At 31.1% G+C, this 26,198-nt stretch overlaps 2 protein-coding genes across 2 annotated transcripts; one reads left to right on the top strand and one right to left on the bottom strand.

The window, feature by feature from the left end:
- The first annotated feature begins 6,891 nt into the window (after nt 1-6,891).
- Nucleotides 6,892-10,073, top strand: LOC114728513 (1-aminocyclopropane-1-carboxylate oxidase 1-like). Its single transcript, XM_028915427.1, has 5 exons — nt 6,892-6,930; nt 8,582-8,645; nt 8,734-8,959; nt 9,087-9,420; nt 9,723-10,073. Exons 1-5 carry the CDS (start codon nt 6,892-6,894, stop codon nt 10,071-10,073), a joined length of 1,014 nt encoding a protein of 337 aa, XP_028771260.1.
- A 10,827-nt stretch (nt 10,074-20,900) lies between these two features.
- On the bottom strand, nt 20,901-22,884 carry LOC114728506 (1-aminocyclopropane-1-carboxylate oxidase 3-like). The gene is made up of 4 exons (XM_028915422.1): nt 22,778-22,884; nt 22,145-22,371; nt 21,719-22,052; nt 20,901-21,389 (listed from the first exon to the last, which is right to left on the bottom strand). The coding sequence occupies exons 1-4, from the start codon at nt 22,880-22,882 to the stop codon at nt 21,111-21,113; spliced, it is 945 nt and encodes a 314-aa protein (XP_028771255.1). The 5' UTR covers nt 22,883-22,884; the 3' UTR covers nt 20,901-21,110.
- Between the last annotated feature and the right edge of the window lie 3,314 nt (nt 22,885-26,198).

The following is a 26,198-nucleotide window of genomic DNA, read 5'->3' as shown; positions in this document are numbered from 1 at the left end:
AAAAAGACAATATTTTACCCTCAAAATAATAAATTGTGAATCATCATCAAAAGCCCTACTACGCAGAAGCTTCACAGGGAGGTTTATAAGCATTTTCCCAACGCATCTAATTTCAAAGGATTTCATCAGAAGTCGATAAATTCTTTTCCCCCCCGTTTGGCGGAGCAACAAAGCTGATAGCTTGTCACTATCCAAACTTCATATGAATGATACAAAAAGCCTATCAAGTTGCAGAAATGAGAGAATAGGTAAACCTGGGAAACAAAAAAGGAGCAAAATAGCAAGAAGGAATAACACATGAAAAAATCCATAGAGAGACAACTTTGAATTTGATAATGATGAAGTACAAAGATGCATATTGTCTTAGCGAAGAGAGAGGAACTTTACCAGGGTACTCCTTTCTCTCTCCCTCTTTTGACTCTTCAGAGGTGGTGGGAGCTCCTCTCGTCAGTTGGGCAAGCAGTTTTCAAGGGATCTCCCTCCCCGGCTCTGACTGGGGGAGGACATGTCCATCTTTGTGTTGTTGTTTGTCTTTCTTTGCATCTCCTTGGATTTTTGATGGCGGTATCTTTGGTTTACGTGGTATTAACCAGGCCTGGGGCCTCCAATGGCATGAGATCTCTCATGGTGGCTTTGATTCGTGTTTTTGGGGGGTTGGGTTCAGATGATAATGATCCTACTCCTTTATTGCTACATCTTTCAGAAGATCATTGTCGGTTATTGGTGGCAACGAATTCAAAGGATACACGACCATTTTGTTTGCTAGGCAATCGTTGGTAAGGAGCTCCTCTCCTTTTTCATCCTTTTTGCTGGTGGTTGTGGGTGTTTCTGCTTCTATAAGGTCTTCTCATGGAGATTCTTCTTCAAGCAGTCTAGTTGTGTTCTTGCCAAGAAGGGGTGGGTCCTTTAGGGGTGGTTCTTTGAACCCCTACCATTTTCCATGGAGTTGCTGCCGGAGATTCTTTCTAAGTTTTCTTTGAATTTTCTTGTTCTCTTGGGCATCTTTCCTTTTTGCAAACCTTTGGTTGTTATTGGGCTTTGTACTTGTCTCTTGGATATTAATGAAAGTTCTGCTTTCTGGTTAGGAAAAAAAAAAAAAAAACCTAAGAGAGAAGAACCATAAAGCGAGAACCATAAAAAACAAGGGCAGACCATTAATTCCGTTAGAAAATTGTCCTCCACTATTATGGAGCTGGGTTGAAATCTTGAAGAAGCTTTTCTGAACATTTAAGGGTTTGAATTATTACTAAGGGAAAGTACTTTTACAATATATTAATTTTAGTTAATTATTAAAAAAATAACTAATTGCACCCCTCTTAAAAAACATACCAAGCAGTATCCTTGTTATTAATATTACATTACATTTTCATTGCATTGCATTACATTGCTAGGCGCAATGGAATTGAGGGAAACGGACCCTAAATTTGGCTATTCTTTATACATTTAGCTCATTAACTAGCAACAACTAGTAATTTTTTTTTAAAAAAAATTGCAACGGGAAAATCTGTCGCAAATTGAATTTATGACGGATTTTGCTGGCGCACCGGCTGCTGATTTTAATGCGTTTGTCACAAATTTTCTTGCTACGGATTTTATGAAACATCATACTTTACACTTTTTTTGGGACAAAAACATAGTTTGCTGTTTTTGGTAAGTTTTTCAGTTTATTTATTTGAAATTCAAATTGTGATTTACCTAGGTGGACCCGGAATTTGGCAAGACAATGCAACTTTTGTTGTTAAAAAAGATCAAGAATGCAATTTTAATTGTTTACATTGATCGCCTTCTATGTTTGCGTTTGGGAAAGTATACGTGTTTTGCTGATTAGCTTTTGTTTAAAATTATCCCATAAAGAAAAAGTAATAATAATTTCAGGTTTCAAAATATAAATGACTGGGAAAACATTCATACTTCAAATTTTTTCAGACAGATACATTAACATCCACTTTTTTTTTTTTTAATGAAAAGCAAAAATGATATTAGTAATTAAGCACAATTAGTTTGTTCATATATGATATCAATTGCAAAGGAATTATATATATTAACTGCTCTCTTATTATTAAGATTTTTTTAATAATTATTTTATGAAAAAATTAATCTTTTGGTCCTTCAAATTTTAACCCAGTTATAACTCAGTCCCTCAATTATAATTTAGTGTAACTCAATCTATGAACTTTTACTTTGCTTGTAACCCAGTCTTTAATCTTTTCACATTTACTAGTTTAATTTTGATCCTAAATAATTTATTTTTAATCCTTAAATAATTATCCTACATGGAAAAAATATTATTTAACACCATTAAAAATTTCACACATGTCATCCAACTTAGCTCATATGTATTTAATTAATATTTTAAGGGGAAAAAATATCAGCTCATCGTCTTCTCTTTCCTCCTCACCGTTCCAGATGAATTTAGATGCTATACATTTGCATGTGTGTCTCTAGAAAGTTAATGAGGAAAAAAAAGACTCCAGGAGAGAGGGAAGAAGTGGATGTGACTCTGTCTATAATTGAAAGATTAACTTATAAGTGAATTAAAATTAAAAGGACCAAAAAATTAAATTTTTTTCTTTAAGACCTCATAATAATTTTTTGGTTCTATTTATGGTACTGAGAGAAATTTTTTTGTATGGATGTACAATTTTATCCCTCATTTATTATGTGTTGACTTTGTTTACATGAGGTATAACGTATATTAAATAAGAATAAAGCTGAAAAGTTATTAAATTTTAAATGAGAGTTAATGAAGTTTAAGATTTTCCTTGATTTATATGAAATATGCTAGAAGTGTCTTATAAATGGAATCAGAGGAGTATTTCTTTGGAATAGTAAAAAAATTGGTTTATAGGTGCATTGTTATACATTAGTTACCCCCACCGAAAATACATTTACACGTACATATATTAATTAATTATGCAAATTCAGATAGGCAGGACGCAGGAGTTCTAAAGAATGAACGTGAAGGAAAAAAGTGAAGAAACATCATAATATATAAAAGAATCTCATGTCCCTTGTAATAGAAATCTAATTTGCACAATTAACTAGTCAGAAAGTACTGCGTGTTCATGTCATTTCATCACATCTTCTCATAAGAAGTTGTCCAATAAACACGAAAATTTCCAAGATCATGATCTCCTCCCAAGTTTACTTTTCTTCATATAAATTGAACAACTGGGGAGTTATTATCCAGAGGATAACACGTACATTTTATTGAAAACGTGTAAGTGGCAAATAAAATACTTTAATTAGAGGGAAACTTAATTATTACTATCTTTTTTTAAAAAAATAATTTCATAAAATCGTTGCATATTTAAACAATTTGAGCATTAATAGATCCGCTTCATATTAACTGTCATTTCAGAAACTTAATTATGATTTCTCAAAAATAATAATTATCTCTTTACTACACTGCACAAGAATACTTGAAAAGCAACATTCAATGTTGCAGAATGTGAGTGGCCTATGGAGGAGGAAAATTATTGCGCTGGTCAACTCTTTAACAGCAACGAAGCGTTCAATTTGTATTACCCAACTTTTTATAAGTTTTTCAACATCTACCTCAAAATTTTAAAAAAAAAATTCTCATATCAAATATGTATGATTTTTTAAATCTGGTTCAAAATCTAAAAAAAAAAAAATCTAACCCTTACTCACTATTTTGATCATAACTTTAAAATTACACATCATTTTTCAATAGATCTCGTTACATTATAAATTAGACTCAAGGAGCTTAGCCTCATTTGAATTTAAGTTGAGAAAGTTATATCTAATTGAAAATTACTCTGTTTAGTGTATCCAAAATAGAATGTAACAGTGTGTTTGAGTAAGATGCAATAAAATTCAAATTTTGTACGAAAGTTAAAATGTATCGTGCATGAATTCCAATTTGTTTATACAAATTCCAATTTACATCAATAAATCCATAGTTGAATTTTAAGCTACGACAACAAAATGAGTACATTTAAATTTGATGCAAGTGAATTTACATTTTTTTTGTCTAGATTCGAATTTGATAGAAGAACATTTGAATTTTCAGCATCAAAGACAATTTTGCTTACTTCTTTCCTAATCATATTGAAGCTTAAGTTTTATCAGACATAACTTTATCAATTTAAATATAAATTAGACAAATGACCTATCACTAAAAGGCTATTTAACTCTGGTTTTCAATGAAATAAAAATCCATTCAAAAATTTGAATTTGATCCACCTCATGGCTTGGAAATGAGAAGTTTTGAGTAGAAAGTGAAAATCCAAATTGGTAGAGGTGACGAGAAATATAATGACAAAAAACAGATCATTAGAAACATTCACAATTACAAGCATTTGAAAGGAGTTGCTACCAGAGAATATTGGAAAGAAGAATAATGACAAAAAAATACAAGTCATATTTGCATTTATATTTATATTATTTATTATTGTTATTTATTTTTTGAAAAATTAATGTTTAGAGTATTTTTTATGAAAATATATGATGATTTTTACATTTATATTGATTATTTATATTTATTTATTTAAATTATAATTCATCATATTTTTTATTAATTTAAATTTTTGGATTATTGAATTTTTTAATAATATTATTATTCTTTAATGTTAAAAAGCATATTTTATTTAATAATTTTTTTCATTAAGGGTAACTCGGTAAATTGCATAATTTTCTAACCTATTTTCATCCAACCAAATGTAAAATTTTTCATTAACCCATTTTTTATTCCAATGCTTACCAAACATGCAATCATTCAGAAAATTTTCACTCCATTCCTTTCCATTTTAACCAATTCTTCCTACCAAACAAGCCCTAATGTCTCAAGGAAGGAATATAATAACTGAAAAGTCCTATAATAGCTTAGTAGCATGCCATAACAAATTTCAATGCAGAAAATAATAATAGATTTATGCTGCTTAGTAATTACATTTCTTTGTTTAGAGAACTCATAGTAATTCTCTCTGTAAAGAATAAAATTTAATTAGATGAGACATTATGATTAGTAATTTAAAGCAGGGAGAATTGTTGTAAAGTTTGCGAAAGAATATAATTACTAAAAAGTTTCAATAATAATAGAATAGTATGTAATAACAAGTCATAGTGTAGGAAAATGACAACTACTAACTTATTATTTAACCTTTTTGGTAATTATCTTTTTCTTAGGACTTTATAGTAATTCTCCTTTTAAAATAGTAAAAAAAAAAATTTGGTTAATAGGTACTACTTCTGATCCTTGATATAAGGGCTAGTTGACTAAATTGAGTAGATTAAGAAAACTAGTTAAGTTAGTTATTGATAATAAATATGTGTTGTCTTTCATAAAATACCTTTACTAATCATGTGTATTAGTTATAACTACTATTTGATGAAACCTTTAATATGTACAACTATTACAAGGATTGCCTTGGAAAAGAATTGACAAATATTAGACATAAAATGAATTAAAATCTTATATTTAAGATCAAATTGAATGTTAAAGTAGCTTTTATACTAAAAACTGAAAGTAATATATTATTATATACTCTCTAGCCTTAATATAAGACCTATTTAACTAATTTGATTAGATTAAAGAAGTTAGGTAAGTTAGTTAATTATAAGAAATATGACATGTTTTTTTTAAAACACCATAATTATCTTTCTTAATATCCTCTTTCTCTCTTTTCTACTTGATTATGGTTTATAGAGGTAATTTAGAAAAAATTGATAAATATGATAAATAAATTTTATATTTAAGACTAAAACTAATTTAATAATTAAGTCTTTATGTTAAGGATCGGAAGTGTATTAATTTCCTCTATCAAAAATACATTCACACGTACATATATTAAGTAATTATGCAAATTCGGATAGGCAGGAGTTTCAAAGAATGTACAAGGAAAAAAGGAAAAGGTGAAGAAATATCGTAATATATAAAACAATCTCATGTACCTTGTTATAGAAATCCAATTTGCACAATTAATTAGTCAGAGTAAACACAGCGCGTCCATGTCGTTTCATAACTTCTTTTCATAAGAAGTTGTCCAATAAACACGAAAATTTCCCAGATCCTGACCTCCTCCCAGGTTTACTTTTCTTCATATAAATTAAACAACTAGCGAGTTATCCAGAGGATAATACGTAATTTTTTTTAATTATCATTATTTTAAGAAACTAATAATTTCATGAAATCATTACATATTTAAAGTTTTAAACAATTTGAGCATCAATTGATCCATTTTATATTAACTGTCATTTCAGAAACTTAATTATGATTTTTCAAAACTAATAATTATCTCTTTACTACACTGCACAAGAATAAACGCGTTAAACAGTGAGTTTCTGAATTTATTTGCGTGTCAATCTATATTCAATTTGGTTAGACGTGTGAGCACCAAAGCATTGACCATTAAACGTAGTATACGAATATTTAGTATTTCACTTATTGTATTTAAGATTTTATATGACAAGACCCTTCGAAGGATAGTGACAGTTCAGATTATCGCTTTAACTTTTTGTGGCCTTTAAGAATCGTGACGCATCACGTACTAATCAAGCAAAAGCAAAGCCGGAAACGAACAAACCGACACACAGTAACAACAATCATTAATTCATTACAGTGAAAACTCATAGAACATTGAATCAGAACCCAAATTACGAGAAGAAAATTCAACAGCGTAAAAAGACGCTCTCCCTTGGTCAGCCAAAGCATTTAAGTCATGCTTCATGTTTTTTAATTCTTATCTATTTTGTTTTATTTTTTGCTCATGTTTTTCGTGTCTAACGCTGACCCTGAGCTGCTATACACACACACCCCACACATTTATTGGATTGCCAATTCGCATATAAACCAAGAAACATTTCTTAGAAAGGAAGAAAAAACAGAGAGAGAGTGAGAGAGAGAGTTTTTAATTTGAGTGTTTTGAAATGGAGAACTTCCCAGTAATCAACTTGGAGAAACTTAACGGCGAAACTAAAAAAAAAAACATAAATTACCAGCAGTCATTATTTAGTGGTTAAAAAAAATCGCTACAAAACTAAATATTTTTAATGGTTATAACACAAAAGTAAGAAATCTACAGTGTTTTGACTAAAATGATGTTGACCCCACATATTTCTAACGGTTTTGACACCTCCGCTAGAAAATGACTGCCACAATTGTGACGCGAAATTGGCGCTATATTTCTAGCATTTAATTTCTAACGGTTTTGTTACTAGAACAATTAGATATATACTTTCTAGCGGTTTAAAAACCACTAGAAATTTCATTAAAGTTTCTAGCAGTTGTCCTAGAAACCGCTAGAAATAATTTATTTTTCTCAAGGATTTTCATAGAACCACTACAAATATCACAAGAAATTTTAAAATTTCAAATTCAGATTTCCCTCATAGTTGACAATTTCTAACGGTTATTAACCGTTAAAAAATTCTTACCGTTACCCTCTTTGAAATTCAAATTTTTCTCTGACTTCAACATTTCTAGCGGTTATTAACCGCTAGAAAATTCTTACCATTACCCTTAAATTTGGTTTAGTTTTTTAAAAATAAAAAAATTACAATTTTAGTGGTTACAGAACTGTTAGAAACTAACAGAACTGCTAGAAAAGATATAAAACCATTGTAAATAGTAGACAACTGCTAGAAAATTCTTGCTGATCTCCATAAATACCATCTCACCTCCTCATTCATTTACTCCATTTCTTTTCCTTCCTCTCCTCTTCTTCTTTATAATTCTCTCTTTTCTTCTTGCTCTCTCACATGATAGTTTTTCTCTCTTATTTATATGGTAAGATGATATTTATTTTATAAATCCTAATTTCTTTTGTTTATCTTTATTTATAACTTACTAACATATTTATTTATCTTTTTCTTTCAGATTTTTCTTCTTTATATTTATCATGCCCTCCTCAACTAATTCAACCACTTTTCAACATAAAAGTTAAGGTTCAACACTACAAACTATCCTATCTCCAATTCAACTATCTTATTAAATTCAATTCAATTGACACAATTATAATTTAATTACTTTTTATCTATCACAAAATTGAAATATATAACATGTAATACATTGGTAAATACACATATTAACATAATTCTCTAATATAATATATTTAATGATTTTTTAATTAATAATATTATATTTTATAATAATGAAGATTTTGAATTTTATTTTTTTCACCTGGAATGAATTTTGTAGCGGTTCAGAAACTGCTAGAAAAATATAAAAAAAAGCAGGAAAAATTTCACAAAATTTAAATTTGGTCCACCTGGCGCCAAATTTCTAACGGTTAATAATTGCTAGAAAGGTTTGGTGACAATTTGACAATTTTGTTTCCTGACAAAATAAAATTTCATGCACAACTTTCTAGCAGTTCTGTGAAAATTTTCTAGTGGTTTTGAACCGCTAAAAAATTCGTCGCATTCTTATCATGAACCGCTAGAAATTTTCTAGCGTTTTGACTATATTGTGTAACGGTTCCTTTAACCACTAGAAAACTATTTCTTACACTTGATTTTCTGGCGGTTTTTCTAACCGCTACAAAGGTTGTTTGTAGTGGTTAAAACCGCTAGAAAAGTTGTAATTTAACTGCTAGAAAATACACTTTTTTTTTTGTAGTGCGAGGAGAGACAGGGCACAATGGAGAAAATTAATGACGCTTGTGAGAATTGGGGATTTTTGAGGTACACATACACCTTGGGATATTTATTATTATTATTTTTGGTTAATTTTGGAGGCAATTATTAAATAAATCTGATTGTTTTTCTTGTAGTTGGTGAACCATGGAATAGCCCATGAACTTTTGGACACAGTGGAGAGGTTAAATAAAGAGCATTATAGGAAATGCATCGAAAAAAGGTTTACAGAGTTTGTAGAAAGCAAAGCCCCAGATGTTGAAGCTGAAGTCAAGGACATGGATTGGGAGAGTAACTTCTTCTTGCGTCACTTACCTGACTCAAACTTGTTTGAAATCTCAGATCTTACCGAAGAATATAGGTGAGGAATCAAACTAAAGGAAACAAGAATGTGTTTTATATATATATATATATATATATTTCATATATTACTATATACACGTGTATGTATATATATTTTGAACTAGATAAATTCAAATTAAATGCAGGAAGGTGATGAAGGAATTTGTAGAACAAATACAGAAGCTTGCAGAGGAACTGCTGGATTTGCTTTGTGAGAATCTTGGACTAGAGAAGGGTTACCTCAAGAAGGCTTTCCATGGATCTAGAGGACCAAATTTTGGTACAAAGGTTGCCAACAACCCTCCCTGCCCTAACCCTAATCTTGTGAAAGGTCTTCATCCCCACACTGATGCTAGCGGCATCATCCTTCTCTTCCAAGATGACAAGGTCAGTGGCCTCCAACTTCTCAAAGATGGAGAGTGGATTAGTGTGCCTCCCAAGCGCCATTCCATAGTCATCAACCTTGGCGACCAAATTGAGGTAATAAATCATATACTTCATCTGGGTTTTAATATAAGAGTTGGATAACTAATTTTCTAAAAAATGAATAGATTAGTTATGTGTAACAAATATGTATTGGTTTTCCTATAATTATATCCTTTCTATTCATGTGCATTTTAACTACCCGTTGATAAAAACCCATTAATTATGTGCAATCACTAGAGACTTATTATCATGTTGTTTCTCTACTGGCATAGACTATAAAGTAATTAGTTGTATCAAATTTGGGCAATGCAGTATCTAACTTTGATCGTTGGTGGTACTTTTGTTTTCTTGAGCAGGTAATCACAAATGGGAAGTACAAGAGTGTGGAGCATCGTGTGATTGCACAAACTAACGGTACTATGATGTCTGTAGCTTCATTCTACAACCCAGGAAGTGATGCTGTTATATTTCCAGCACCAACATTGATGGAAGGAAAGGAAGAAGAGACCAACGGCCAGATTATTTATCCAAAATTTGTGTTTGAAGATTACATGAAGCTTTATGCTGCTCTCAAGTTACAAGCAAAAGAGCCAAGATTTGATGCCATGAAACCTACGAGTTCCAGTACCACTGGAACAGCTTATGGAGGGAAATCACTATTTGTTGATTACTTACGTACTTGTGCCAGTGATAAACTCAATCAATAAAATTTGCAATATCTTTTTTTCCGTCAAATTTAGAGCTTATCTAAATTTGCAATGAGATTGGAGCTTGGTCTCTTTTTCAATGGTCATTTGAGTGGGGTTAAGAGCCGAGCAAAATTCGTTGCCTCCTTCCATCATGACTTGGGCCTCGACAGTTTCTCGGCCCATTCCTTTCCCAACCCATAGCCAATAATAAAATTTGAGATAGATATTGACTGATTTTGCCAACGCTTTTATGAAGAATATACCTATACGTAACCCAAAAAAAAAAAAAAAGAGACCTAATATCAGCAGATGATTTAGTCGCTCGCAACTTGACAAAGCATGTTCAAATTCTTACTAAAAGAAGTATCCGCATTTAGTACTTAATAGTGTCTTCAATAGGAATGCTTTTAATAGAAAACATCTATGGCTAAAAAAACAGCCTAACATTAGCTAGAGATTGTAGGAGATCAGACTATTTATCCAACCAAAAAGACATGCTATTTTGCTTCCACATTCTCAATGAAATCCTCCCAAATTCTGCTAAAGTCTTTCCATGTCTTTGAAGAAGTGCTGGAACTACAAACCATACGGATAGTAGGTTTGAGGCAGTTGTAGAAGTTCACAATATATATTTATATTGGTTTACGAGCGGAAATACATTTCATCAAACCTTGAACAAAGAACTCAAGCACTTGATCAAAACGAAAGAACAGAAAAAGAGTGGAGAGGCAAATATATAGATTTGAACAACTTCGTTTGCTTCTAATAAAGAAAATAATGTCAGAAATTGTTCAGAAACCTTTGGCCAGAACAAAAAACACAAAACTACTCAATTCGATTCTTTTGTTATTTATTCATATTCGTTACGTTTTCATTTTGTATGGTTATTTATTCTTTTACCACTCTTCAAGTTGACTACTCTTTTCCTTTCTAAGTTGCCTTCGTTTTTTTTTTTTTTGGGTATGTATTTCAGGTCATCCTACTATTAAATGCTTGGTTCGGTGAGTCTTCGCTCAAAATGTGAAGTTTCAAATTTGCCATTTCTACTCTATTATGAATTTGAGTTGACTTGTGGGTCAAACCAGGAGTATCATGATTAGAAATTTAAATTTGGCTATTCTTTATACATCTAGAATTAATTAACTAGGTATAGCTAGTAATTCATTTTTCCCAAAAAAATTGCAAGGGGAAAATCTGTCACAAATTGAATTTATGACGGATTTTGCTGGCGCACCTGCTGCTGATTTTAATTCTGTTGTCACAAATTTTTTAACTACGGATTTTATTAAACATCACATCGTTCACACTTTTTTTGGACAAAAACATAGTTCACTGTCTTTGGTAGGTTTTCCAGTTTATTTATTTGGAATTCAAATTGTGATTTCCCTAGGTGAAGCCGGAATTTGACAAGACAATGCAGCTTTTTTTTTTTTTTTGAAAAAGATCAAGAGTCATGTTTTTGTTTGGGCAAGTATACGTGTTTTCTGGCTAGCTTTTGTTTAAAATTATCCCATAAAGAAAATAATAATAATTTCAGGTTTCAAAAGTATATGATACTATTTGATTGCATATAAATGACTGGGAAAACGTTCATACTTCAATTTTTTTTTTTCAGAAAAATACATTATTATCTACATATATTTTTTATGAAAAGCAAAAATGACATTAGTAATTAAGCATAATTAATATCTTCATATATGATATCAATTGCAAAGGAATTATATATGTATATTAACTACTCACTTATTATTAAGATTTTTTGGTAATTATCTTTTTAGGACCTCATAATAATTCTCCCTTTAGAATAGTATAAAAAAAATGGTTTATAGGTATATTATTACACATGAGTTACCTCCATCGAAAATACATTTACGCATACATATATTAGTTAATTGTGCTCATTCATATAGGCAGGAGTTTTAATAAAACAAAAAAGGCAGGAGTTTTAAAGAATGAATGTAAAAGGAAAAAAGTGAAGAAATATCATAACGTATAAAAGAATCTCATGTACCTTGTGATAGAAATCTAATTTGCACAATCAATTAGTCGGAAAACGCTGCTTGTTCATGTCATGTCATCACTTCTTTCCATAAGAAGTTGTCGAAAATTTCCAAGATCATGATCTCCTCCCAAGTTTACTTTTCTTCATGTAAATCCGGAAGATAACGCGGAAGTTTTATTAAAAACGTCCAAGTTGCAAATAAAATACTAACTCTGAACTTTAATATAATAACTAGTTTAATTTTTAATTTAGTCATAAATATAAGACTCCAGTCTATTTTGTCTTTCATATTTATTTATTTTTTTTTAAAGTAGTCCTTGTAGTAATTATACATGTTAAAGGTTCCATTAAATGGTGGTTTTAACTAATACACATGATTAGTAAGGAAAGATAACACTTATTCATTACAAATAATTAACCTAACTAATTTTGTTAATCTTTTCAAATTAGTCAATTAGATTTTATATTAAGGACTGGAGGTAATATTTTAACTAGCACGGAAACCTAGTAATAATTATTTTTTAAAATGATAATTTCACGAAATTGTTACATATTTAATCAATTCGACCATTAATTAATTGATCCGCTTCATGTTAACTATCATTTCAGAAACTTAATTTTTATTTTTCAAAAATAATAATTAGGGTTGATATAATCTTTCATTCCTTAAGTTTGCACGACTTTTGATTTTAGTCTCTGAAATTTTAAATTATAAGTTTTGGTTTCTCGAAAGACAAAATAGTTGAAGTATTTATTAGATTATAGGAACTAATATTTTTAATGGGGAAGAACTTGAGGGAATAAAACTTATGGTTTGAAATTTAACATATTAAAAAAAAATTTGAGGGACTAAAAATTGTATTAATCCTAATAATTAAGTCTTTATTACACTGTACAAGAATAAACGTGTTAAACAGTGAGTTTCTGAATTTATCTGCCCGTCAATGTATATTCAATTTGGTTAGATGCGTAAGCACAAAAGAATTGACCATTAAGCGTAGAAACATGAAAAAATATTATATATATATATATATATATATATTCTTAGCCAGTTCAAACTGGTTTCCGATTACCCAGTTTTGCCAATATTTTTCTGATAATTTTGGACCGTTTAAATCCAATATTTACTGGACTAGTTTTCGGAAGAAAAAACCCAATCACTTTAACGGGTTCTTGCACGAAAATATTTCTTTGGATGATGACTTACTAGTTATTATTACCACTTTTACTAATAATACTGCCTACCACTGTTGAAGCTAAGTTCAGGTGTTATTCAAAATAAGAAAAGCATCTACACAGCGTATTGAGATGGAAACGTGTATTGGAATGTGCAAAACATGAGTTGGTAGTATGTTTGAAGACAAATGCTTATTTGGATCAACTTTTTCTCAGTCTAACTTATGGGGGTAAAAGCACCATACCGTAGTCCGTAGAAGCCACAAAATGCTGCGTCGGCGGTGGTGAAGTCGTTTTACCGTTAACAGTCTTCTGAAAATTTTATCAGCTCTTATCTACCCTTTCTCTTTCTTCCCTCTCACACCTCTTTCCCATTATCTCTCTGGCTCTTAATCTACCCGATCGTCTTTTGTCGTTGGTCTTCAGCCATTTAGTTCGTGATTGCCTTCCTATTCCTATTTCTCGCCCCAAAAGAATGATGATGGTTGCTGTATTTTTTGGAGTCTGTGGCGGCTTATGGTGATGATTCAAGAGGAAGAGAAGGCGAAGGTGTATCGAATGAAGATGGAGGCGGGGACCTCCCATCTCCTCTAATTGCCCGATGGAATTTGAAAACAATTTAACCCTTATGCTTTCATTTACAATGTGCCGTTTTTGTGCTCATTCACTTTTATTATTGTTTTTCTTTTTTCCTGCTTTGCATTTTTTTCTTTTCTTCTTTCTTCAAAGACCTGCTTCAGTGTATTTTGGATGTGGGGATGTTATTGATGTTTTTCCAATTAAATATATTTAATTAACTAAAATGTATTTTCAAATTTTTCCTGATAACAATTATTTTCATTTTATAATTTTAATGGCTCTAGGATTATTACATTATATGCATATAATAACTGACTTTTACTCTAACTTAAATTTGTAAAAGTCAGTTATGTCACCGTTAATCCAAACACACCTATAGTTGTTGTTTAGCACGTGCAATTTCTATATTATGTTCAACTCCTTTGGTTCAAGTTTTGCTTTAGAAAACCGAATATACCCTAAATTAGGTTCGTTTATTCCCTTGAGACATATGATTCACAAGAAGTACATAGGAGCAGAAAAGTAGTCTCATTCCAGCATTTGTCCCTTTGGGAGAAAAGTAAGATGGACTAAGTTCATGCATTTTTCTTATATGTGTTCTATTTTTCAAAAAGAAGGCCAAACATGTGTTTGTTGGTAGGATTTAATTTGATTCTGTGCAACCTTAAAAAGATTTTTACCATTATGATTCAAATCCATTGCTTTTCATCATTCACGCCATCCGAAAGATTATATGGATCACACAGGACGTGAAAAATATCATTCACAAGATTATTATGAATCTCCCAATGTATTTCATAAACAAAACTAACCCCTCTTTTCTTTGCTCTTAGTTGAATCAATATTATGCTAACCTAGAGAACAAACGCACTTGTAAGTGTTCTCTGAAATTAAATATAGGTATGTTGGTTTATAGGTTGATCACTTTACTACTTGTTACGCTTGTGGTGAATGCTAGGCGGCAAATAATTCTCATAATTTCCAAACTTAGCTTTGTCAAGGTGGTTGATTGTGATGTTTTCCCACTTTCAAACTCACTACTCTACCCAAAGTACTCCCTACAGTCCCACATTAGCCCTCTATGAGCAAAAAGGGAAGAAATGGTATACATAGTGGAATGAATTGAACTGCTTTTGGCTTAACAATGACATATCAGTTTTGTAGGACTTAAGTAGGGGTTGTGGAAATGCTGAGCTTATTGTGGGAGTTTATCAAGCAAAAGGGATGTATCATGAACCCCTGTGTCATTAGTTCTTTTTTTGAATTAGAGGGACAGACAATAATGGTATGAAATTACAAACAAAATTGATCCCATAACTTTTCACTGACAAAGAATCTTTCATGACATGGACTTGTATTGCTTTTGTTGGGGGTGTTTACTGGAGGTTTAAAGAAGTGGATTGACGTTGGGTTATGAAACTAAATCGGATTTAAACCCTTCAAACCTTGAAATTTTGACTTTTTTCCTCATGAAACCCTAACTCAAGTGTTGAAATTAAACTAATTGGATTGATGGGTGTAATGAGTCCTATATCAAGAGGGCTACTTTGAAAGAAGAACATTATTATAAAGCCTGGGGTTTCCCAACTCCAACAATTAGCTTATGAGATCAATATAGTTCTTTCAAGGACTTCTGCTTGCTAATTGTAGGCTTGGGATGTTAATAGATGTTAAGGCTAACTTAGAAATGATCTTTGAGCACCGATAGTTGTTATATGTTCTTGAAATTATATGATATGAACCCATACACGGCCATGGTCTTGTGTTATTTCAGGATCTATTTTCGACTCTACGCATACGGAGACCTCTTACGGCCGTGGGTCACTTACGTACACTAGAGAGTTGATCCTTATGTACAATACATGAGAAAAGAATGAACAATCAATGTAAGGACCTGTTTTCGCAATTATATGCGAGTCTAAATTTTTTATATAAAAATGAAAATCGGGATAGTGGGGCTGGGATTTAAAAAATAAATAAAAGCCTAAATCCTTGCTTAGAAACATGCCTAAAGCAGGAAAACCACTGCAAAATGTGTGAAAACTAGGAAGACATGAGATAACTTGTTTTGCCAAAAAGATGAATATTGTTATTTCTTGCATTAAAATTTATCATTTGCTTGTTATGGGACCTCACAGTACCTATACTTTATCAAGCAGTACAAATCATGGAGAAAAATCATAGACCTTTGTGTGAATGACCTGAAGCTGCCAGCAAGAAAAACTTGTTACTTCTTGCACTGGAATTTATCATTTACTCGCTATAATTTTTTTTTATAATTAAATTCTTTTATTGGAGCCACATAGCGATTTTCACAATTATATACGAGTCTCTTGTAAGAAATTTAACGAGGTTCTAGTCTGTATATTAAAAAACGTGGTTAGTATATTACATCAAATTTGTGGATTTTAGTATATTTATATCTGTACATTTTTATTTTCACATTACTACCAAATCTTGCGAAATGAACATCCGCCTACCAAGCAATGCAAGCGTACTTCACCAAACTGATAAAAATATAATATTCATTTCTAGTTGTTTTCTTAAGACTCTCACATCAAGCCCACCACTATAATCCTAGTCCTTGTTGGATGTAAAATAAATTATTATCAACTAAACCAACTTTTATTTTCTTTTTATTTTATGCAATACGTATGCATTGATTTTACCAGACAAGATGTCAAATGTATTAATGAAATATATAATTTATAATAAAATTATATTATTTATAAATTATGAATAATACGATTTATTTTTTGAAACTTTAAGCAATATGTCCTATTTATAAGTCAATCTGTTTCACTGGAATTAAGCAAAATATATCTCGTTAACACTGTCTTAAGATTTAAAGACTTTACAACTTTACTTCTATTTAATATATATTCTATCTCAAGAGTTTAAAGTATACACAATAATAAATAAATGGTAAACTTGTATATTCAAATAAAAAGTTTAAGATGTAACTCGTATAAGACCAAAAAAAAAAAATCTCTCTCTGCTTTGTAAATATGTTGGTGATTTGTAAATAGCTCTATGAGTGTTCTTTAAGTCTGAAAGTATGTTCTGATCCTGATGAGCTCCATCATCCAACTCATCTACAGTTTTTGTTATAAAAAATAAAACAGGATGAAGTGTATATGGAGGCCGACCTAAGTTCGTTCTTTCTTTCTTTCTTTCTTTTTATTTGAAAAAAAGGGTATAAGTGGAGCATCTTCCCAACGATTTAGTATACTATTCATACAGTACTACTTTATATTTGTTGGGGACAATTATCTTTATCTGTTACTTTCTAAGTAATATGGTCCACTGGACTTTCTTTTCCTTTGAGAATGACTACACAAAGTTCTTAGGAAAATCAAAGGGGATATCCATATATATTATTTTGGAAGTAACCGCCTTTTTTTCTTTTCAAATAAAGACTTTATCTAAGTTTTAAAGTTTCATCTTTTGTTACTTCACCAAAACGTTTGATTTGATCCAGAATAAATAATATTTGAATGTCGGCATTATAAAGGATAAAATAAATTTGCAAGTAATAGATTTTGGGGGAGAATTACCATATCAAGGCCAAAAAATATTGGGAGAATTACTATATGAATGTTTCAATAATGAAATGTAATTACTAAGGAGTCCTATAATAACTGAACAGCATGCGATCACAAGGTTTAACATAAAAAATGATAATATGTTTGTGTTACTCATTTGTCATGGGATGTTTTAGTTATTACATTCATTTCTTAGGATTGTATGATAATTCTTTCACTAAAAAAAATTGACTTTCAGCGGTAACTTTTTAGCTGTGACTATAACTGAAACTTATCAGTGGCAACAAAACCTTACTACAAAAAAGACATTTTATTGTGGTTAAAATAACCTTTTCACAGCAGTTTTGAGAGCGATATATACACCACCGATATGAAGTGTAGAGGATTTCACGACTGCTGTGATATGGAATTTTTCACGACATTATATAAATAACTGCCTTGAAAAGGTTTTTTTTTTAGTTTATCTTTTATCCTATTGATCAAGATGGAACGGGAGAACAAAGTCCTAAGGCAAAGAGGTTTGAGAATCAATCAACTAATAACCTATCACTAGTCAAAAGCATTCTGATAGAGCAAAAGTATATCCTTTCCCTGCCATAATAGTGCTACTTAGCTTCGCCTTCAACCACTAGATTGAAGCCACTAAGATTTAATGAAGGTAAAATTAATGACCTAGATCTGAGAAAATTCATGAATTTTAGGTTGTCAAACTTTGATTTACAAAATGAGAGAGACAAAAATCAGATCTATTCAGGCATTCAAGTATCAAAGTATGTTTAAATAATGAGAGGAGAAAAAATCAGATCTATTTAAACTTAGAACAAACATCATATTTTTAATATAAAAAAAAACAAACTACAAAAACTATGAAACCCTCGAAAAGAATGGAGGAGAAAGGGCAAAAAACTGAAAAATAACAATGAAAAGGATGACGCGACGGTGACGGCAATAGAGATGGCGATGGAAGAACATGGTGAAGATGCTAGAAGTAAGGGACAAATGCTGGCAAAAGTAGGAGGAGGCAGAAAATTGAGTGGAGATAGCAATAGAGGACCATGAGCTTTGACTGTGAAAAATGAAAACTATCACACGATAGATAGGGATTTAAAATTTTAATAAACTTTTTAAGGCGGTTTTTTAAAAAACTGCTGTAAAAAAAAACTTTTACAGTGGTTTTTAAAAAACCATCATAAAAGAACTTTTCACAGTGGTTTTTTGGATAGTGAAAAGTAAAATTCACTTCCATATAATTACAAAAATGCCATTGCCATTTTGTTTACAGTGTTCTCCTTGATGACCATCGTGAAAGCTTTTTTTTACAGTATACATGAAAGTCATTGCTAAAGACCTTTTTAGCAGTGACAAAAGCCCGCCAGGTGTCACCACGTCACGCACCACCTCATCTATGCCACGAGTCCACACGTCAATGCACCATGTTACCAACTAGATATTATCACTATAAATATGACTTTTCTATGGTTTGAACTCCTGACCTCCTCATATACATCCCTTCTTCTTGCCACTAAATTGAAATAAATTTGATGATAATTGTTATAAACCAAATATATATAATAGTAATAAAATATTAAAATAGACTTTCAGCGACAACAAAACAGTCGTCGCTGAAACTACACTTTAGTGATGACCAAAAATGTTACCGCTGAAAATGACCTTTTTTGTCACCCCTAAAGGCTATTATATTAAATATTGTTAAATAATAATATTAAATATTTATATTTAATTTTATTATTTGATTAAAATATTTATTTATAATATCCATTTTGTATAAAAAAATATAATTCATACAACATAATTTGTTATATTTTTTATTTCTAATTATTTAAGCTATTATTTATATTTATAATTGTGAAATATGAAAATAGCATATAAAAATAATACTTCTCCACTCCTTAATATAGGACCTAATTATTGAGTTGATTTTGGTTCTAAATATAAGACTTATTAATCAGATTTATTAATAATGACACCTTAAATTATCAACACATACTCATTAACTAATATTTCATTACAACATTTAAATAGTTTGATACAAAATATATCATTTATAGTAACAAGTGACATAAAATACAAATGTGTCTATTTTTTCAAAATAAATGAATTACTTTCTTTTGCAACAAATGATGTTATTATTGTTTTCAACCCTTCATAACTTGTACCTTCCTTTATGCTTCTTATTCTTACACTACTCTCAACATATTGCATATCATCTTTTTCATCATCATTTAGAAACTTCTTATATGAAAGAAACAAAATACGTGCTTTCCGAACATACTTACCATTTGTAATGTAAACATACCATATAGTTATCATTAACAAGTCAAGCAACTAAATTGACAATTATTGCGGGCTGTGTTGACGCCACATTTTTCCATTCCATAGCATAGGCATTCTACCTATAACAACCTTCATCATTTTCATTCATTGCCACTTAATCATAGGCAAACACGTCAAGCCACCAACAATATACCTAAAAATAGAGTACCTTTTATTACTCTACCCACCCATAATGAAACCTAACTTAAACTATCAACATAGCATAATGAAGAGGGAGATGAATGTTACAAATCAAAAATCTGTTGAGACGATAAAGAGGGAAAGTGTTTTGACTTCAAGAAGGTGACGAGGAAGATGATCGATGAAATCCATTTCTTTAATCTGAAATTCTTTTGTTTCTTATGGATCATTTGGAGGAAGATGCACAAAAATGACCCTATCTTTCGCTTTCTGTTTCTCAATCATTAAAGATAGAAAAGTAATTATAGCTTTGCATTCTTTTGCAATGAAGTCCCCTTGGAACTTATTGTCTATTTAATTTGTAATTTATATGGGACCTTTCTGCAGTATTTATTCTTGTTTGGGACCTTAGTGCCATTTTTCCATGATTAATTTGCTCAGTTTTTGTTTATATGGAATGGTTGGCGCAATCCAGAACTTCCCACACATTACAAGAGGACGATATGTCGTTCTCTCTCTCTCTCTCTCTCTCTCTCTCTCTCTCTCTGTTCTTTTTTCTTTAGTATTCTTACATTGGCGTAAATGGTAAATAACTTTAGTTGGTAACATATTTTAAATACATAGTTGTATCAAAGCCACAGTTGAAACTTGGAAGAGACAATTTGCAAAGAGGGCCCTCCATGTGGATGTTTGCGTTCTGAAGACCTATCAGTCAGGCTCCACATGGTACTAAGAAGGAGAAAACCAATATTAAGGGAGGGACAAAAAAGTCAATGTGATAAAATTGGAATCAAATCAATCATTTTTTGCCGACATCAAAATAAATCAATTTGCATCAAATATTTACTCTTTTTCTTTTTAGCAAGAACATTTCTTCTTGTTTTCTGCTCTTATTCTAGAGTTGGATATTTCCTCTGATTTATCATGACATTATAGTGTGTGTGACATGAATACATACAAAAAAAATTGTTTATGCTGCAAAATATGCTGAATATTAATCGAATTTAATATTTCTTGAAACCGCTGAAATTAGAGAAACCAGAAATCCAACATTTGGGAAAAGAAAGATATGAAAAGAATGCTATCTTTTATTGATAAATTCATGGCTCACTGACAATGAAGTACAACCAATCAAATTCAACCACTATAGTAAGAATGTGAATAAGTAAACCGAAAAAAATCCCTGATAGTGATAACCCTTCTGTTTTATTTTTAATTTGTGTGTATAATTTCTTGTATATTGTTCCTTTTTCCGGATCAGTTACATATATTTCCTTCTTAAGCTGTTGCGGCAGTGGGGTTCGCAGCTTTCATGGCATCAAACCTTGGCTCCTTAGCCTGAAACTTAAGTGCAGCATAGAGCTTCATGTAATCTTCAAACACAAATTTTGGATAAATCTGTTTCATTTCTTCTTCCTTTCCCTCAATCAATTGTGGAGCTGGATGAATAAAAGCATCACTTCCTGGATTGTAGAATGAAGCTACGGACATCCTCGTACCATTTGTTTGTGTAATCACACGATGTTCCACACTCTTGTACTTCCCATTTGTGATTACCTGTTCACGAAATCATCAAGACATGATTAAATTAAATTTAGAGAGATAAACATAAGTTGGGTCCCACCTGCGTTATCTTAATCTCTCTATAGTTGCACAATCTGCTGAATTGTTTGTGATGATACATATCAAGTTGTAGTACATATAGGCTTGTTTTGAATGGAGGGGAAAACGGGAAGAAAATAAGGAGGGAATACCACGAAGGACTATTACCAAAAGTAGCAAGAAAATTTACTATTTTTGAAAGTTTTCCTTCCTAATATTCTTTTCTCCCTATTTTTCTAATTAATTAAGGAATAAAGTTTTATGGAGATATTTATGTTTAATACCTCAAGTTGGTCACCAAGATTCACCACGATGGAATGGCGCATTGGAGGCACATCAATCCATTGGCCGTCTTTGAGAAGTTGGAGTCCACAGACCTTGTCATCTTGGAAGAGAAGGATGATGCCACCCGCATCGGTATGGGCACGGAGACCTTTCACGAGTTTAGGGTTGGGGCAAGCAGGGTAGTTGGCAACCTTTGTTCCAAAATTTGGTCCTCTTGACCCATGGAATGCCTTCTTGAGGTAACCCTTCTCCAGTCCAAGATTCTCACAAAGCAAGTCTAATAGTTCCTCCGCAAGTTTTTGTATCTGTTTTGCAAATTCCTTCATCACCTTCCTGCATTTAATTTGAATTTATATAGTTCAGTATATGTACATATACATGTGTATATAATAATATAAAACACATGTTTGAGTTTGATTTTTCACCTGTATTCTTCAGTAAGATTTGAGATTTCAGACAAATTTGAGTCAGGCAAGTGACGCAAGAAGAATGTGCTTTCCCAATCCATGTCCTTAACTTCAGCTCGAACACCTTCTAATGCTTTGCTTGCCACAAATTCTTTGAACCTTTGCTCCATGCATTTCCTATAATGCTCTTTTGTTAACCTCTCCACTGTGTCCAAAAGTTCATGGGCTATCCCATGGTTCACCAACTACAAAAGAAAAGCAATCAAAATTTATTTAATAATTGCCACCATAATTAACAAAATAATAATAATAATACTCCCTCCATCCCTTATTATAAGAAACAACTACTATAACACAGTTCAAAATATTAGTTAAAGTTAGTTAAAAACAATAAATGTGTAAGATAGATACATAATTTTCTAATTATATCCTTCTTTGTAAAGAGAATATGTGAGAGATACTTTGAGTAGAAATTCATTGCAGAGATATAATAAGTAGCATATATTTAATGGAGCTACAAATAAAAAGACTAGTTTAAAATTTCAAACAAAGAGAATTTATCTCTTATATTTAGAAACACTATTATGAGAGAGATTGTTTCTTATAAAAAGGAAGGGACGGAGTAATAAATATGCAAAGATGTATATATACCTCAAAAAATCCCCAATTCTCACAAGCGTCATTAATTTTCTCCATAGTGGCCTGTCTCTCTTCACCATTAAGCTTCTCCAAGTTGATTACTGGGAAGTTCGCCATTAGAAAACAGTCAAAACTCTCTGTTACTTTCTCTAGTTTCTGAGCTATCTTTGTGAGTTTCTATGCTTATTTCCAAGTAAAGTGTGTGGTATTTATAGAAAGCAGTTCAAAGACGAGGAAGACAGCAGGAAGCTACACTAAAGAAAGACATTAATTATGACTTAAACGCTTACATAATCTGACCGTTGAAGAGATTAATTGCGTCGTTGAATTTTCCACTGATAATTTGGTGTCTGCTTCAACATTACTGTGTTTTTAATGTGATGGGTTATTTGTTTGTTTTGGATGATCTCACTGTCCCATTTCTTGGAAAGTGGCAAAAGTTAAAGCGGTCTAAATTTGTCTCAATTGATTCTATCGAGGTGTCTAGTCGAAGAAGAAATCATGGACACGCAAGCAAATTTGTAGGGGCATTTAATGATTAAGCTTTACCTTACGCGTGAGAAAAGTGAGTTGGTAAAAATAATTCAGGTTCAGATCAAATGTCAATATTAATATAAGAAAGAGTTGGTATTTCTTTGAAAGTAAAAATAATTTTAAAAGCGTGTTTTTTAAGATATAAAAATTGTTTACATATTCAAATAAAATAATATAACTTGTTATATTTGTAATATTAATATGGAATAAATAAAATTATTTTATTTTATATGTTTAGGTGCATTATTAATTGACATGTTAATTAATTCCCCACACTTATAATGATAATGGTAAATAAATTCCTTTTAAGAAAAAAATGAGACCTGATCAAAAGAATAAACAATAAAAAGTTATCAAAATATGAAAAAGTTATCTTATCCCACTAAGATATTGAAATTTTTTCTTCTCAAGTTTGTCTCAGTTATTAATTTGGTCGCTGAAGTTTATATTAATTAAGTCCCTAAAGTTTCCTAACGTACACGATTAGTTCTTATAGTTTTAAGACATATAATTGTAGACACACATTGGCTAATAAGTGTAATCTGAGAAATGCGGTAAGTGAATTTCTGATGAAAGTCAGTTGAAGAGCTAAATTCAAAATAAAATTTGTATTTGTATCTTTGATTAATGAGTGAGATCTCTTGCAGTCTATAATTATAAGAGCCCTTTTAAATGATGCATGGCTAAATCTTGTCTTGTTGCTTGACTTAAAAAGAAGCTAAGAAAAAAATGATTGTTATTATTATTTATCATGTTATATATTCTCATTGCTGTATAATATTTTTATACAGGTATTAATTTTAAAAGTTTTGCTAAATCTAAGGCTGTCCATAGCTTCTTGAATATTTGCATATATAATTATATATGACCAAGAATTTAAAAACTACACCAATCACTGAATTGAGCAAACAGTGTTTCAACGGTTAGTAATCATACCGTGATCATGATTAATTTTATATATTTTAATTTTATATGTTAAATGTAGCATTAAAGGGAATTTTTTTTATGGGATTTAAAGGGAATATTTTATATAATGTTATATTGCAAAATTAAATTTATAGGACGTGTTTAAATTTTTAAACTTTTTTATCGTTAAATATCATTTTATTAATATATGAAAATTAAAATCCGATAACATGTGACGGTGTCTTCTCTTTAATTTAGCAAAATAAATACTTTTTTTTAAAAAATATATAATTTAAGAAAATCAAAATATTTTATACATTAAAAAATAAAAAGGATATAATTTGGACATGTAACATTTGAATAATGTATGCAACTATTTTAAAGTTCATAGTTTTATGATAAATATAAATATATTTGCATATTTCCTCGTAGTTTTATTTTTTTATTGATTATAATGCATGATATGCATAAAATATAGCTTAGAAACATGACAATTTTTTTAAAAAATATATAAGAATATAGCCAGTTCAATCTGGTTTCCAATTACCCAGTGTTGCCAATCTTTTTCTGATAATTTTGGACCGGTTAAATCCAATATTTACTGGACTATTTTTCTTGAGAAAAACCGCAATCAGTTTAATGAGTACTTGCATGAAAATCTTTCTTTTGATGATGACTTACTGGCTAAAACAATATGACGTTATTATTACGACTTTTACTAATAATACTGCCGACACTGCTCAAGTTCAGGTGTTACTCAAAATAAGAAAAGCATGTACGCATTGTAGCTATTACCCATAACATTTGTGAGATTCACTAATATGGGACTTATAACAGAGCACACCTCTCGAGAGCCGACGTCTCTAGCAGCTCCACTCTACGGCAACTAGTCCATTACCCAGCGATTTCACTCTACGGCAGTACACTCAATCTTCTTACCAATCAAAACCCTTCACAGGTAGCCCCTTTTGGTTGATCGACTCTCAATAAAAGCGCCAATGTGATAGGCATAAGCCCAAAGAGAGAGTCCAATCCCAAAAGATTAACCTATTAGGAAAGAGAGCCCCTTGAATTTATAAACGGCACAACACTCATGAGATTCCCCAATGTAGGACTCATAACACTTACAACCTGCAATTTCTATATTTTCTTTTTTTTTTCTTTTTTGCTAAAGCATAAGTATCCTTCTATTGGAGACAATTCTATTCGAGGCACTGTCGATCACTAAATGTAGGCATCTCTTCTAGTAGGGATTTGAATCTTGGTTTTTCACGTTGTGAGGTGCAATTTCTATATTTTCAATCCCTTCGGTTCAAATTTTGCATTAGAAGACCGAACTAATATACCCGAAATTAGGTTTATTTATTCCCTTGAGACATGTGATTCACAAGAAATACATAGGACCAGAAGAGTAGTCTCATTCCCAGCATTTGTCCCTTTGGGAAAAAGTAAGATGGACTAAGTTCATGCATTTTTCTTATAAATGTTCTATTTTTTAAAAAGGAGGCCAAACACGTGGTTGTTGGTAGGATTTAATTTGATTCTGTGGAACCTTAAAAAGATTTTCACCAACATGATTCAAATCCATTGCTTTTCATCATTCACGCCATCCAAAAGATGATTTGGATTACAGAGGTTGTGAAAAACATCATTCACAAGATTATCATGAATTTCCCAATGTATTTCGTCGACAAAACTAACCCCTCTTTTCTTTGCTCTTAGTTGAATCAATGTTACGCTAACCTAGAGAACAAACGCACTTGCAAGTGTTCTCTGAAATTAAATATTGATATATAGGTATACAGATTAATCACTTTACTACTTGTTACGACGGAAACGCTTGTGATGAATGCTAGGCGGCAAATAATTCTCATAATTTCCAAACTTAAGCTTTCTTAAGGTGGTTGATTTGTGATGTTTCGCACCTTCAAACCCACTACTCTACCCAAACTACTCCCGAGAGTCCCACATTAACTCTCTAAGTTTTAGAAAA

This window comes from Neltuma alba, unplaced genomic scaffold, assembly GCF_004799145.2.
Source record: "Neltuma alba isolate B1F8T4 unplaced genomic scaffold, ASM479914v2 tig00012537_pilon, whole genome shotgun sequence".
NCBI lineage: Eukaryota > Viridiplantae > Streptophyta > Magnoliopsida > Fabales > Fabaceae > Neltuma > Neltuma alba.
The sequence above is the reverse complement of the archived record's forward strand: the minus strand, read 5'-3'. Positions and strand labels throughout refer to the sequence as shown.

Excerpts from the sequence above, each read along its gene's own strand:
- LOC114728513 (XM_028915427.1), top strand. The coding sequence starts at position 6,892 with ATGGAGAACTTCCCAGTAATCAACTTGGAGAAACTTAAC. Across the intron at positions 6,931-8,581 it reads TCAACTTGGAGAAACTTAAC|TGCGAGGAGAGACAGGGCAC; the intron begins GGCGAAACTAAA and ends TTTTTTTTGTAG. Across the intron at positions 8,646-8,733 it reads TGAGAATTGGGGATTTTTGA|AGTTGGTGAACCATGGAATA; the intron begins GGTACACATACA and ends TGTTTTTCTTGT.
- LOC114728506 (XM_028915422.1), bottom strand. The coding sequence starts at position 22,882 with ATGGCGAACTTCCCAGTAATCAACTTGGAGAAGCTTAATGGTGAAGAG. Across the intron at positions 22,053-22,144 it reads AATCTTACTGAAGAATACAG|GAAGGTGATGAAGGAATTTG; the intron begins GTGAAAAATCAA and ends AATTAAATGCAG. Across the intron at positions 21,390-21,718 it reads ATCTTGGTGACCAACTTGAG|GTAATCACAAATGGGAAGTA; the intron begins GTATTAAACATA and ends TTTCGTGAACAG.